At 49.3% G+C, this 14,566-nt stretch overlaps 1 protein-coding gene across 3 annotated transcripts in view; it reads right to left on the bottom strand.

Annotated features, from left to right (window-relative positions):
- Positions 1 to 14,566, bottom strand: part of CCNJL (cyclin J like) — a 77,552-nt gene that overhangs the window by 2,669 nt on the left and 60,317 nt on the right. For all 3 annotated transcript variants that reach the window (XM_072756722.1, XM_072756723.1, XM_072756721.1), the window contains 2 exons: positions 3,269 to 3,571; positions 1,489 to 1,648 (listed from right to left, as the gene is read on the bottom strand). In XM_072756722.1, coding sequence (XP_072612823.1) covers positions 1,489 to 1,648; positions 3,269 to 3,571 — 463 coding nt within the window. The remainder of the gene's footprint in view (positions 1 to 1,488; positions 1,649 to 3,268; positions 3,572 to 14,566) is intronic.

The raw sequence follows: 14,566 nt of genomic DNA, 5'->3' as shown, positions 1-14,566 counted from the left end.
AGCTTCCCATAAAGCTTTTTTTTTTCAAAGATTTTATTTATTTATTTATTCATGAGCGACAGAGAGAGAGAAAGAGAGAGAGAGAGGCAGACACGAAGAGGGAGAAGCAGGTTCCATGCAGGGAGCCTGATGTTGGACTTGATCCCAGGACTCCAGGATCAGGTCCTGGGCTGAAGGTGGCGCTGAACCGCTGAGCCGCTGAGCCACTGGGGCTGCCCCCATAAAGCTTTCTGAAATAACAAATCCATTCATCCATTAGAGGCTTAGGTTCAGACAGGAGGACACTGAGGCTGTGCCTCTGAGACGGCGGCCAGCCCGGAGCCACCACCACAGTGAAGAGGCAGGGCTGGTGGCTAAGAATCTGGGGGCACCTATCTGGATTCAGATCAGACCATATATGCCCTAGTTTTAGGCACCTTCAACAAACACGGCTTTTATTTATTCATTTATTTATTTTTTCAATTTTTAAAAAATGTATTTAAATTCAATTAATGAACATATAATGTATTACTGGTTTCCGAGATAGAGGTCAGTGTTTCATCAGTCTTATATAGCAAACGCAGATTTAAAACAAGGCCCAGGGAGCAGGGCGGGTAATGAGACAAAGGCAGCTAGCCACAGGCAAAGCCTCCCACACAGGGAGGCAGCTTTCCAAAGGGGCCGGCCCCGTGGTGAGGAGGGCTGGCATCTAGAAGATGCTGCCACCTGTTGGGTGGAAGAGGGACAGGGTGCAGCCAGCCTGGAGTTCTCTGTCCCCTCTGTCTCCTCCCTGTGGTCACCGCTGAACACCTTCATGGTGTGGGGTCCTGCTGCCCTTATGCACCTTCTCTGATACACTCCACATGTCCTCACCAAGATTCCCAGGGACCCCTGCAAGGAGGCTGTGGCTTCTTATGTTAAGCCACTTTGGGCTTAGCTGGCTAAGAGGTCAGCTTTGTGGCCGTGTCTGAGAAAAGCAGCTTAGGGGTGCCTGGGTGGCTCGGCAGCTGAGTGTATGCCTTCCGCTCAGGGTGTGATCCTGGAGTTCTGGGATCGAGTCGCACATTGGACTCCCCGCAGAGAGCCTGCTTCTCCTTTTGCCTGTGTCTCTGCCTCTCTATGTCCCTCATGAGTAAATAGATAAAATCTTTAAAAAAGAAAGAGAGAGAGAAAAGTAGCTTATGAGTGTAATCACTCAGTGTAATCATCCATAGGACTGATACAATGGGACTCAGAGCAGACAGCCCAGATTCTCAGAAGGGTACACACATAGCCTCTCTCCTCTCCCACCCCTTACCTTAAAATTGCAAACCCAAAAGCTGCCCAAAATAGGAAGGACCAACTCTGCAAACCTCATTTCTATCAGGAGTCGTCATGGCTGACTTTACGTGACACGCTATCCAGAGGAACCACCATGACCCTTCAACCCTGAAAAAATGCCTGAGGTGGGTCTCCAGAGTAAATACCTCGATATTTTAGAAACACAGAAAAATTAGGGATGCAACTTACACCAGCAGGATTTCAATGCACGTGCTTAGATGTTCCAGAGAGTAATTTGAGATCCTCTGTAGGTCTCTGGTCCAGTAGGGAGAAAGCTGAAGGCAGATCCTAGAGGCCCCAACACAGGCTGCAGCAACCACAGAAGGCTGGAATTTGTAGAAAATATGATCTGAAAGAGAACCATAGGAGTCGGCATCATAAAGCCTCGCTCTGGGGTCCCAGTGCTCCTCCTGCCCTGCACCTCCTGAGAACTGGCAGACAAAGGATAAGGTTCAAGGTTGTTCATTACTGCCACACACGCACAAGATGAAAAATCAGAAACAGCGTGAAGCTCCACTCCTGAATCTTAAACACCTTGGTGCTCAGTCTGGGATTTCTAGTGCCAGTCTAATGATTTTCAAAATTTCACCCAGAGCTTCCAGGGAGTTGCAAGGGGCTCGCTGATGGGCTAGGAACAGCACCACAAAACACATGTCCTTTCTTGGGTTGTTAGGGGGAATGACACACCATTGCAGAGGCTTCTGTTTCGGGCGATGACTACAGGCTACTTGCTAATAGTAGCAAAGCTTGGCCTACAGTAGGCACGCAATAAAAATCTGTTGAATGAATGAATGATGAATGCATGGTCACAAGCATCTGATATTCCCAACTAAAACTAGCACTGAACTTATGTTTACGGAGGACCTTCCGTCAGGTCCCCCACCCCCTGCTTTTCTGACATATGATTGGCAAATAAAAATGATATATATTTAAGGTGTACAACGTGATGTTTCGGTATGTGTGTATGTTGTGAAATGAATCTCAATGTCCTACAAAGATGTCCAGCAACACAGCAAAGCTGGCACTACTTATGTGCAAAGGCAAATTGTTCAAATTCCCATGATTTTCATGAATGACACTGGTTATCAGTGTATTATCTATTGTTCCATCTTACATTGTTCATGATTTCTGATGACTTCAACGTTTGCCTGTTAAAGCAGGAGTCAAGCAGGGGGTGGCGTTATGGTTATGGGCACCGTCACCAAGTCAGACTCCTTAGATTCAAATCTTAGCAATGACCGCGGGTACTTCAAGTTACTTCAGCTCTTGAGCATCCGTTAAGGAAACAGATTTGTAAAATGAAAATAACAGAAGTGATTTGCATGTGGAGTCATTGTGAAATTCAAATGACATCATATACCCAAAGAACTAAAATAAGGTGGCTGGTGCACGTAAATGTTCAATTAATGCTTGGTATCATAATTGTTGATTGTCTTGTTACTCGGGACCATTTTGGTTTGTGGCGAGTTATAGGGTGGTTGCATTGACGCTATTTCTGACCTTGTATTTTACCTAATACCTAGATTTTAAGACAGTGGGAAGACGGGGATTCAAATAAAGTCCCAAACTTTAAAAGGGTAACTTTATTGCTAAACTTTATTACTAAAATATAACCCCTGCCCCACCCTATCTGTATGATAGCTTTTCTGGGACGACCCACTGGCAAATCTGTCCTATTTAGATCATTTGCAATGGACCAAGTTACTGTAAGAAAAATTAGCAGGTGATTAGTAAGTTTGTAGGGTGCCAGCTGCAGTACATAAGCTGCCATCTGTCTTTTACATAGTACTGGCAACACAATGGGAAAATCGTTGCCCCTCCTTTGTGTATGCCCTGCAAGGTGGCAGTGCTCTGGGTGGACGGGCCCTGGTCCATAGGGACTCCGTGGGTGGACGTGTCTCTCAGTGCCAAGTGATCCCAGCCCTGTGTGGGTGGGGAAGGGGTAAGAGGCCCCGCTGTCAGGCCTCACCTCGCAGGGTGACCTCTAGGAAGTAGTGGGCATACTCCTTGAGGCACTCTTTGGTCTTGCGGGGGCAGGCAGTGGGCCAGCTGTGGCAGTGGTGGTCCTTCTGGCTGACGGAGGCCAAGAGGTAGTAATCCAGGAAATGGGCAGGCGTGGGCAGGCAGAGGTTCCAGCCGAACGCCTCCAGGAGCAGCAGCTCCGTGTTAAGCAGCTCCTTCTTGGTGAGGGTGAAGTTCTGGCCGCTCAGGATCCTCGTACTGTTTATCTGCTCCAGCTTGGGTACATGGTCTTCCCTGTCCTCGAACTTACCTGGGGGAGAAGCAGAGGTTATTAGAAGACAGCACTTCGCCAGGGGGGAAAGGCCCATCTTCAAATGCCTGGACAGTGTTAGCAGGAAGGACAGAAAGCCAAAAGGCCCCACTGCCAAGGGGACTAACTGCCTACATTCTGGATCTGACTCACTTGGGCTTGAATCTCCAAGCCATCACTTCCAGCTGTGTGATCGTGCACAGGTGTCTCACCCCCTCTGTGCCTCAGTGCTTATACCTGTAAAATGGAATCTAAACCTCATAAGGTTTTTGTCAGAGACGACAAGAGAATGCATATCCGATATCCAGGCCAGCATGTACGACACAGAAGGTGTTTAACGGCAGTCAGCAACAGCAGTGCGGGCCTGGGGAATATGGGAGCCCTCTCCCCGTCTCTGGCCCTCCCTGATTCAATCTCAAGACTGGTCAGGGGTCAGACAGCCAGAGTCAGAATGATCTTGCAAATTTGATCCTGTCCCCTCACATGTAGAAAAGCCCTACAATGGCTCCCCACTGCCCTCAGCACTGGGCTTAAGCCCCATCAACAGGTTGTTAGCTTGGATTCCCTCAGAAACAGTTTGCTTGGGAGGTGAGCCAAGGAAAGACTGGTAAGTGGAAGAAGGCAGGAAAGGGAGGAAAACCAAGAAGCGAACTTTATCTTGAAGTTATCCATACCCCCACGTGCACTGCAGCATTAATTACAACAGACAAGACAGGGAAATAACCCAAGTGTCCACTGACAGATGAAAGGATAAAGAAGAGATGGTATTTATATACAACAGAATAACATTCAGCCGTATGAAGAAGGACATCCTGCCATTCGCAACAACATGGATAAACCTTGAGGGCATTATGCTCAGTGAAATAAGCCAGGCAGAGAAAGACAAATGCTGTATGATCCCTCTTACATGTGGAATCTAAAAAAGCCGAACTCATAGACACAAAGAACAGGCTGGTAGTTACCAGAGACAGGGGTGGGTGACACTTGTGAAGGTGGTCAAAAGTACAAACTTCCAGGGGCACCTGGTGGCTCAGTCGGTTAGGTGTCTGCCTTTGGCTCAGGTCATAGTCTTGAGGTCCTAGGATCCAGCCCCAGATCGGGCTCCCTGCTCTGCAGGGAGTCTGCTTCTCCCTCTCCCTCTGCCTCCCTCCCCACTCATGCTCTCTGTCTCTCTCTCAAATAAATACAATCTTTTTAAAAAAAAAAAAGGCACAAACTTCCAGCTACAAATTGGTCCCGAGATGTAATGTACAGCATGGTGACTGTAGTTAACAACATACTCTACATCTGACAGCTGCTGAATGAGTAGACCTTAGTTCTCATCACTAGAAAAAATATAGTAAAGGTGATGGATGTTAACTAAACTTACTGTGATGATCATTTAACAGTATGTACATGTATCAAATGATTTTTATACACTTTATGATTTTTAGATTTTATTTATTTACTCACGAGAAACACAGAGAGGCAGAGACATAGGCAGAGGGAGAAGCAGACTTCCCGCGGGGAGCCCGATGCAGGACTCGATCCCGGGACTCCAGGATCACGACCTGAGCCACAGGCAGATGCTCAGCTACTGAGTCACTCAGGCATCCCAATTTTTATATACTTTAAACTAATATATGTCAATTATATCTCAATAACACTGGGTCTATGTGTATGTCTTCCGAGGTGAGGCCACAGGAGGCCTTGCAACTTCCACCCTCCTCCCTCAGAGTGCCATGCTGGACCACCATGTAAGGGAGCAGGTCTAGCCTGGTGGAGGTGGAGAGGCCACAAGGAGAAGAGAGGTGCCCAGGCAACAGCCAGCACCAACTCTCAGCCACGTGAATGAGACTATCCCAGACCCTCCAGCAGCACTCACTCAGCACAGGTGAATGAGCACAGGTGAAGCCAGCAGAGGAAATGCCATGCAACCCACAGCACTGTTGTTTTAGATCACCAAGCTTGGGCAGGATTCGTTTGGCAGGAATAGATATCTGGGATATATTCATATCAATGGTGGTGGCAAAAAGATGTGAAACCCCACAAATAGGCACATCAAACAGTGCCACGGGAAGGCACTGGAGGAAAAATGAATAAATACTGGAAGGTCCTGGAAATAAACCACATGACATAGAGCCACACAGAGCAAGACACAAAAATTAAACATGAGCCTTCATCATCCCACTCATGGGTCAAGGGAACTGAGGTTTATATTTATTCACTTATATTTTATTTATACAGCAAACCGTGGCAGTCACCAGTGGTGGATAGCTCCAGTGGCTGCCCCCACTGTGGGAGGGTCTGCAGGTGGGGCAGCTATGGGCCTCCCAGCTGTCACCCACACGCAGCACATCTGGCTGTGGTCTCCATCTCTACACTTCTCTGAAGGCCCCTTGCCCCCCTGGCCCACGAGCCTTCATCTACGCAGCCCTCTGCATGGAGCACCCTTCCCCTTCGCTCCACCAACCTTTCCCTGTCCCTCATCCCAAAGTCCCTGTGCCTTGGAAGCCTCCTCCCACTGCAGTCCCCGTGCTGTGTGACTCTACATCACATGGTGAGTCCTGCGGCCGGTCTCAGAGTGGTCGCCTGTAGCCTCGGAGCCCAACCCCACAGGAAGCAGAAACTGCTGAGTGAGTGCTAGGAGAGACAGTGTGCAGCCCAGCTGAGCTCAGAAAGCATGTGTCTGCCTGTCTGCGCCGATGAAAAGAACGGCAAGGCGTCCACACACCTGTGCACAACGGTGAACACCCCGTGACCCAGTTCCCATCAGACTTTTGCCCTTCTTAGGAGGGATAAGGAAGTAACCACTTCAGGCTGCCTTGCAGCAGATACAATGCATTCCTCAGAAAGGCCTCCAAAAATGTCACTGAGAAATGAAACTTGGACTCTGGGAAGCCAGCATCTCCATCTTCTCCTCGAGCCTTAAAGAGCCCACTACGTGGGCAAAGATGGTGTGACATGAAGCTCTGGTCTTTGATGGGCAGGAGCTGAGCAGACAAAACTGTGAGGAGTGCAGACTGATGGCTGACCAGCCCCACACACTTAGGGTAGGCCTAGACCCTCTCCTTTCAGAGCCCTGCCCACCAGGGCCTAAGCCTGGCATGGCACCACCTTCAGGGCATACACCTTCCCTTGTCTTGCGTGCATGGGCTACTCAGGCAGGAAAGGCATGGTCGATGCCACCCAAGGGTGAAGAGTCTCTTGTATGGCTGGAAATCCTGTGGCGGGGCCTAGCCAATGGAGCCTTGCCAGGCCCCCACACCCTCCCTAAGCCCAGGACTGCTCCTCCAGCTGGGAGTGTTCATCCCTTCACTCACCTCATCATGTGTCCCCCAGCGCTCAGTTCAGAGGTCACTGGATGTCATCAAGGCATTTCTCATGCTCAGACTGCTTAATATCCAACAACTCAGTATTAACAGCTAGCACCTGACCCACAGGTCATCAATAGATCTCAGGCTATGAGGACAAGAATCACATCTGACCCATTTGCAGCTGTGCCCCCCAGTTCCCAGGACTGTGCCTGGTACACAGTAACTGCCCAATGAATATTCACTGAAAGAAGGAATAGCACTCTCCTGATAGTTGAATTTTAGGCCATTTCAATTATTCTCTGATGACCTCAGATGATCTGTAATCCCTAATTTTTTTCTTCAATGATCATATCTTTGTGCAAATTAAAAAGAAAGAAAAAACATTTTTGCAAGGTTGTGAAATTTTTCCTGAATCCTGTGCTGAACTAAGCCAACACTGTTCCCAGACACTCAGATACAAGTGGCTCTTTTCTTCCCCAGGGCAGAAGGTGGCATGGCGAAGGTCACTGCCCTGGCAAAAATGTGTGTCCTACTGGGAGGGGCGGTAAGAGCTGTCCACACCATTGCTGGCAGCCAGCAATCTATCCTAACTGGCAGATGTGCTCAGTGAGATTCGTCTCCTCTCTGGCCTCAGAGCTTTTCAGACCTTTCAGAGCTCTGCCTCCCCCAGCCACCAGGCCCAAGAGGATTACCCTCTAAGGGAAGGGGCCACGGATTACTAAGGAATCAGAATTGACCAGCTCCCCAGCTGGGGAAGCTTCTGCAGGCCAGAGCCAGGCAGAGTGGGGTCTGAATCCTCAGTGAGTTTGCTCTGGACTAAAAGTGCTAAACCCTACAGGCTGTTTGTTCCCTCGTTAGGAAGAGGCCCCTGTGGAGATGAAATGGCCATGCAGAGAGCAACGTGCTTCAGTAGTGCCCGGCACACGGAAACGGACAGCGTCCTCACACTGGGCCGGGCACTGGATCCCCCAGGGAGGGTCTGTTCCGACCCCCAGAGGCTCAGAGAGAAAGCTCAGGAATTTTGTTCCGCATCCAGGAGCGACCTTGGAGCACCTGCTCTTGACTGGTGGCCAGCGGACCCCAGCTTAGCGACTATCCCCAGCACGGTACATTTCGAGGCCAGAAAAGGTTTTATGAGTTTCCTGACGTTGCACGCGCCTGGCAGACACTTCCTCCCCTCCTCCCGTGACCGTGAGCGGGGCCAGCCCTTTGTCCTCGGGGCTGCCGCTGCCACCAAGCGCAGCCACTCAGCTGCTTGCTCCTTATCAACAAACTGTATTGACACCAGATGCCTGGAAGTCTTCAGGCAGGTCCCCGGGGAGGTGTGGGGGACAGACGTTTGAGTCTGTCCAAGTCAGGCCAGAGCCACAGACTCAAAGACTCTCTTTTGACTCCTTCAATGTACGTTTTATTTGGAAAATGTTCAAATCCACAGAGGAGATGAAATGATGTTAACAGTAAACACAGATGACCCTTCAGCTAGATTCACCACTGCTGACTCTGAGCCACATTTGTTCTGTATGTATGTGTGTGTGTGTGTGTGTGTGTACATACTGGTTTCACTGGACCATTCTTAATTAAGATGCAGAGGTGACGTGCCACCCCTGGACAGCATCCATCCCTGAAGCCATTTTCCTATATAATCATAATGCTATTACCAATCCTAAGAACATCAGCATTAATGCGATAATATTTCCTTTCCTTTTTTTCTTTTTCTTTTTTTTTAAAGTAGGCTCTACACTCAACGTGGAGCTTAAACTCACAACCCTGAGATCAAGGGCTGCACGCTCCACCGACTGAGCCAGCCAGGCGCCCCTGCAATAACATTTTCTAACATTCAATCCACATTGGACTTCCTCCCCAGGAATCCTCAAAATGTCTTTTATGACTTTTGTTTTTTTGGATCCAGATTCAATGAGGCTCACACATGGTGTCTGTTATATCTCTTTAGTCCCATTCTTTGTTTTTCATGACACTGACTCTGGATGAATTGATGCCAGTTTTCTTCTAAAATGCCCCAATTCTGGGGGTGCTTGGCTGGCTCAGTTGGTGGAGCATGCAATTCTTGATCTTGGGGTCATAAGTTCTGCGTTGGGCCTAGAACTTAAAGAAAAAAAAAGCCCCGACACTTGTGTCACTCAGTGGTTGAGTGTCTGCCTTTGGCTCAGGGTGTGATCCTTGGGGTCCTGGGATAGAGTCCCACATCAGGGTCTCCACGGAGAACCTGCTTCTCCCTCTGCCTGTGTCTCTGCCTCTCTCTGCATGTCTCATGAATAAATAAATAAAATCTTAAAAAAAAAAATGCCCCGTATTCTGGATTGTCTCCTCACAATCAGACAATTTGAGTAAGGAAACTACAGAGGCAATGTTTTGTCCTTCTTACCGGATCACATCAGTTTGTCCCAGCATTAGCGATGCTACGTTTGATCGCTTGGTTAAGGTGGTGACCCCAGATCTCTCCATTTTAAAGGTACCACTTTCCTGCGAAATTAATAAGTAATCTGTGAGGTGACACCTTCAGACTGAATATCCTGTCTCCCAACAACCTTTAACTTAAGGATTTGGCATCCACAAATGATTTTTCCCTGAATAAATAATTACTTAGGGGTTGAAAAAGAATTTTTCACAATTCTATCATTCTATCTACATTTTTCTTTTTTGGATGTTCACACTGCCCCAAATTTGAGTGGTGAGAGTCATATTAACATACCTGTAAGATTAAAAAAAAAATCCTAACACCACTGAAGCACATACCCAGGGTCTAGAGTTCAGACAGAGGCACATGAGCCCTGAATGTAGGAGTGGTGGTGAAGCCTGCAAATAATGCCCTTGAGGACCCTCTTGCACACCCGGATGACAGTTCCTCCTGGTACTCCCAGGGGCTGGTACACAAGCCAACCCAGTGAACCCCAGCCATCCCTGGGGTCACACAATTATTGGACTGACGACCACAAGTCCAACCAAGCAGCCTAACTCAACCACAGAGGCAGGACGCTGTCAATCCAGCAAGCCTCAGGAGGGGCTCTTGCAGACAGGCTTTTTTGGGTCCTTCTCTTTTTTAAATAGCATTTTTGTTTGTTGTGGTAAAATGCACATAACATAAAATTTATCATTTTAACCATACAGTTCAGTGGCATTCAGTACATTTACACTGTTGTGCAACAATCACCAGAACTCCTTTCATCTTGCAAAACTGAAACTGTATACCCATGAAACAGTAACTCACTGTCCCTGGCTCCCCCTCGGCTGGTAACCACCATTCTATTTTCTTTCTCTACGAACTGACTACTCTAGAGACTGGCTTTTCTTCTTCCACCTATGGTCCTAGCAAACAAGCCTTAAGCAGGCCAAACAGGATTCCTGACTTTTCTGAATTGGGGCCAAGAGAAACGATATTTTTTTAATTGCTTAAAAAATGTTTTATTTTGGAAAATTTAAAATATACAAAAAAAAAAAAAAGAAATTCTATAATGAACCCCTGATACATTACCCATCTCCAACAATCATCAACATTTATACTGCCTTTGGAAAAATTCCTAAACAAAAAGGTGCACGTAGGGGAGAATTCTGTAAAAAGCCAGTGCTGCCTCACCTGTGAAGTCCAGGCCCAGGGCTATTTACGTGCTCCTAAGCGGCTGCTTTACTGCTCCCGGTGACCTTCCCACAGTCAGACCATCAGGCCCAGCAAGAGGCCTGTTTACAGACTCATTCAGGGTTACCTGCTGCCCATTCAGGAGCTATACTTAGGCTCTGATATGAGGCCACAATTTCTTGGCCAAGGAGAACCAGGTTTTAAAGCAACGGCTGGCACCTCTTCTTACCTAAAGAAATGCAATGCTTAAAAAAATTTTTTTTAGGTAGGCTTGAACTCACAACCCTGAGATCCAGACCTGAGCTGAGATCAAGATTCAGATGCTTAAGGGACTGAACCACCCAGGTGCCTTGAAATGCAATGCTTTTAAAAACAGGCAAAGCTACTGTTCCCCAAGAAGGGCCACTCTCCTATTTTAAAGCTCCCCCCCACCATCTTGTCATCTGAGAACGAGAACAAAATCAGATTAGGAACTGAGACCCCCATGGCTGTCCCACAGCCCCCAGGAGCCCCCATCCTACTCTGTGAGGTGCGGATGAGGAGGAAAGAGAGGCAGGGCAGGGGCATAGAAAGTGGCTCCAGTGACTTCCCAGCCTTGCCTGGCCCTCAGGGGGGTACCTGCCAGCTTCGGAGGGACTGTGGGAAGGGCTGGGCAGTTAGGGTTAGAGGGAGCCTGAGAGGCCAGAGGAAACTCTGGTGGAGAGCTTTCTCCCAGGTACCCAGGGGAGGCAGCACGGGCCCATTAGTTCCCGGCAGCGCCAGGCTGAATGCAGGCAGACCTTTCTGATGCTCCTTTCCTTCTCAGATTCTTCCTTCACTGGAGGGCAGAGAAGTGGCCACCAGGAGGGGCAAATGTTTAATGTGAGCTGAGAAGATTTAAAGAGGGCTGAGAATTCTGTGACCTGGGGGAACCCAGATTCTGTGGGAGGTCCTGACGGGGAAATAGGGTGAGAACGCCCTCCGCAAAAGCCTCAGTCAAGTTCAGGCTCAGGTGCTAGTGTTCCATCCTTAACTCTGTGATACACACATATACCTTCCGTGATTTCAGGCCATCACCTGGAAACCCATTCCTCCAAGGCTGGTAGACAGTCTCAGGAGACAGCACAGGTAACGTGACTGGCACCGGGCCTCGGGTGCAGAGAGCACCCCGTAAATGGCAGCAGCTGCTGCTCTATGGGTTACAGAACACAGTATTTATCCTTTGCACCCCAAACCTGGATATTCTTCTAAAGTCCTGTTAGTTAGGTACAGATGAACCAAAGCTGGTAGCCAGTGCTACAAGACATTTTCTTACAGGCTCTGATAAAGGGGTAGAAACAAGCTCAATAAAAGGTTCCCCCACCCAATGCCACCGGCCGGGCTGTGCTGGACGCTGGAGTGGCTCCAGTCTCCTTCCTCTGGACTATGACCTTGAACTCCACTCTGGGGCTGCAGGTTCCAAGGTTCATGTAAGAGGAGGCAAAGGGGAGTATGCGTCCACAGCCTTTCTGGATGGGTCCTCCCCACAGGGGGTGGGGCACTTCCAGGTCACTGAGGTAGTCAGCAAGAGGCAGGATGTGCACACACCAGGGTGTGAGCTCTGGGAGCATAAAGACTCCCACGTTTGCTTCTCCACTGCCTGCCAGGTTCCATCACAAAATAGCTGGCATCAAGAAACACAGGCAGCCCCCGTGGAGGGGAAGTCTCCCTGTGGCTGCCCTCTCAGCCCATTCTGGTAACAAGCCTGGAGGCTGGGAGTGTCTCCCACTTGGAATCGGAAGCTCAGAAGGATTGATTGAGTGAGTTGCTACAATCACCCAGGGATAAGAAACAAAGGAAAACTGGAAATATGCCTATTTGCTCCATGAGGGTAGGGGCACCTGTGCTTTGTAGAATATCACAGAACCCCTCCACCCAGCACAGCATCTGGCATAAACTGGTTAAAGATTAGTTTTTTAAATGAAAAATGGCTCCGAAGTCCAGAGCATCTCAGAGAGTTGTGGGTGCAGGGATTCCCGTGGACGTGGGTATGAGGTCGGCTGTGCCCCTCCCCACAATGGCCCTGTTCTCCACACACACTCATCCTCATCCTCCTCTCTGCTTATGCTAGTTAGCACTTTGATGCCTGAGCCTTTCCATTGAAGATCTGTAGGATCAACAGGACCTACTTTACCCCAACGATAGAGTGGGGATTCAAGAATGTATCTATGAGGGATACCTTCTGTGATAAAGGACCACCCCCACCCCCCATCCACCCAAACCAGCTTTTTCATTAAAAAAAATTTGGCAGATGGGACACCTGGGTGGCTCAGCAGTTGGGCACCTGCCTTTGGCTCAGGTTGTGATCCTGGGATCCGGGATTGAGTCCCACATCAGGCTCCCTCCAAGGAGCCTGCTTCTCCCTCTGCCCCTGTCTTTGCCTCTCTCTCTAGGTTTCTCATGAATAAAGAAATAAAATCTTAAAAAAAAAAAGTTAAAAAAAATTCTTTGGCGTTCTGTAGTTACTGGAGGCCAGACGGGGGCTTCCCACTGGTCTCCCTAGGGGACACTGTTCATCTGTCCAGCACACAGTGTCTTTCTGAGGAGCCATGGGAGACAGACTGTGAGCAATGTGACGGAGAAGCCAGGACACTACTCTGAAGACAGCACCCTCTCCAAGGCTGTTGTACTTGGCAATGCAGCACGGAGGGCAGAGGGCACTCTGATGAGGACTCCCCTGGGGTTCTACAGAGGCACAGCCACTTGCTGGCAGTGGGCTGGGCAGGTCTCAGAATCTTGGCCCCTGTGATGGCGACAACAGAGGTGGGACTGTGGCAAAGGTAGCGTGAGAACTCAGCATTCTGGAATGGTGCCCAGTGCTCTGCCAACATTGGACCTTGCTCTTCTTTGTGAAATTCTGTCGATTTGGGGCCAACTGTGCAATTGTAGTCACGGGGACGACAGGTTAGTTTCTGGATAGGATCTGATATGGGGGACACAGAAAGCTAGGGAGAGAGCACGAGAAGCCTTCAGCTAAAGGCAGGGCATTGGTGCTCTTCCAGGGAGGGCAGAAGCTGTGAAGACCACAGGAGGTGAGGCAGCAGGGCGTGGCCCCCACTCTGCCCTTAACGTGCTGCAGGGATCTAGAGGTTAGAAAATGTCCCAGAGAAAAACCCTCTGATCTTAGGGGCCAGCTGGGGAGACCTGGCATGAAGGTGGATCTGGGACCTTCCCTGGCTGTGTCCCATCTTTCCTCAGGACACAAAGAAAGGTCTTTACGGGGTGGGTGTCTTACAGCCTCAAAGAGACGGCCTGAGTGGAAGCAGTGTCGACAGTCCCTGTCCCTGAAGAGGACTCACTCTGCAGATATACCTCCTATGCACTGAGCCTTGGAGATGGTGGAGCACAAACCGAGTCCCCCTCCACAGGTTGCCTTACAGTGTGTCCCTCCTCCCAGGGCCTAGCTCCCCCTCCCCCCGCTTTTTTAGACCTTATTTATTTGAGAGAGAGAGAGGGAGAGAGACAGGGAGCACAAGCAGGGGGAGCGGCAGAGGGAGAGGGAGAAGCAGACTCCCTGCTGATCAGCGAGCCGGATGAGGGGGCTCGATCCCAGGACCTTGGGATCATAACCCGAGCTGAAGGCAGTGATTAAACCGACTGAGCCACCCAGGCGCCCCTCCTTCCTCTCTTAAAAGCAGGTTGCTCCACGCATGGCTGCACCTCTAGTCTGACACAGAGTAGGGAAGAATGAATCAATGAATGAGTGAATAATAAATGAATAAAAGCACATTTCTGACAGGCTGAGTCAATTCCTAAGTCCAACTTTGGAAACAGACAAGAGGTGAGGTTGTGGGTGGTTGTTTTCTTCAGGAGGAAATTGTAAAAATGCCTCCCAGGTCAGAGGTGGCATTTGGCCAGCCGAGTCACACATTGGCTTCCCTTCTGGCTTCTGACACAGGACTTCCCTGTCTCAGAATGGAGCAACTGGTACAATGACTTCACGCGGTGGCCCCTGGAAATCCTGGACTCCTTTGTGCTCTGCTTCATGAATAATTTCATTGCCTATCTAAAAGCAGGGGCTGCAGGGTGGGGGGCCCTTTCAGGTACACGGTGGGCATCTGGGGCCAGGGCTGAGCAAGTACTTCATGT

Source organism: Vulpes vulpes, chromosome 4, assembly GCF_048418805.1.
Source record: "Vulpes vulpes isolate BD-2025 chromosome 4, VulVul3, whole genome shotgun sequence".
NCBI classification, from domain to species: domain Eukaryota; kingdom Metazoa; phylum Chordata; class Mammalia; order Carnivora; family Canidae; genus Vulpes; species Vulpes vulpes.
Note: the sequence above shows the minus strand (reverse complement) of the source record. Positions and strands in the feature narration are given on the sequence as shown.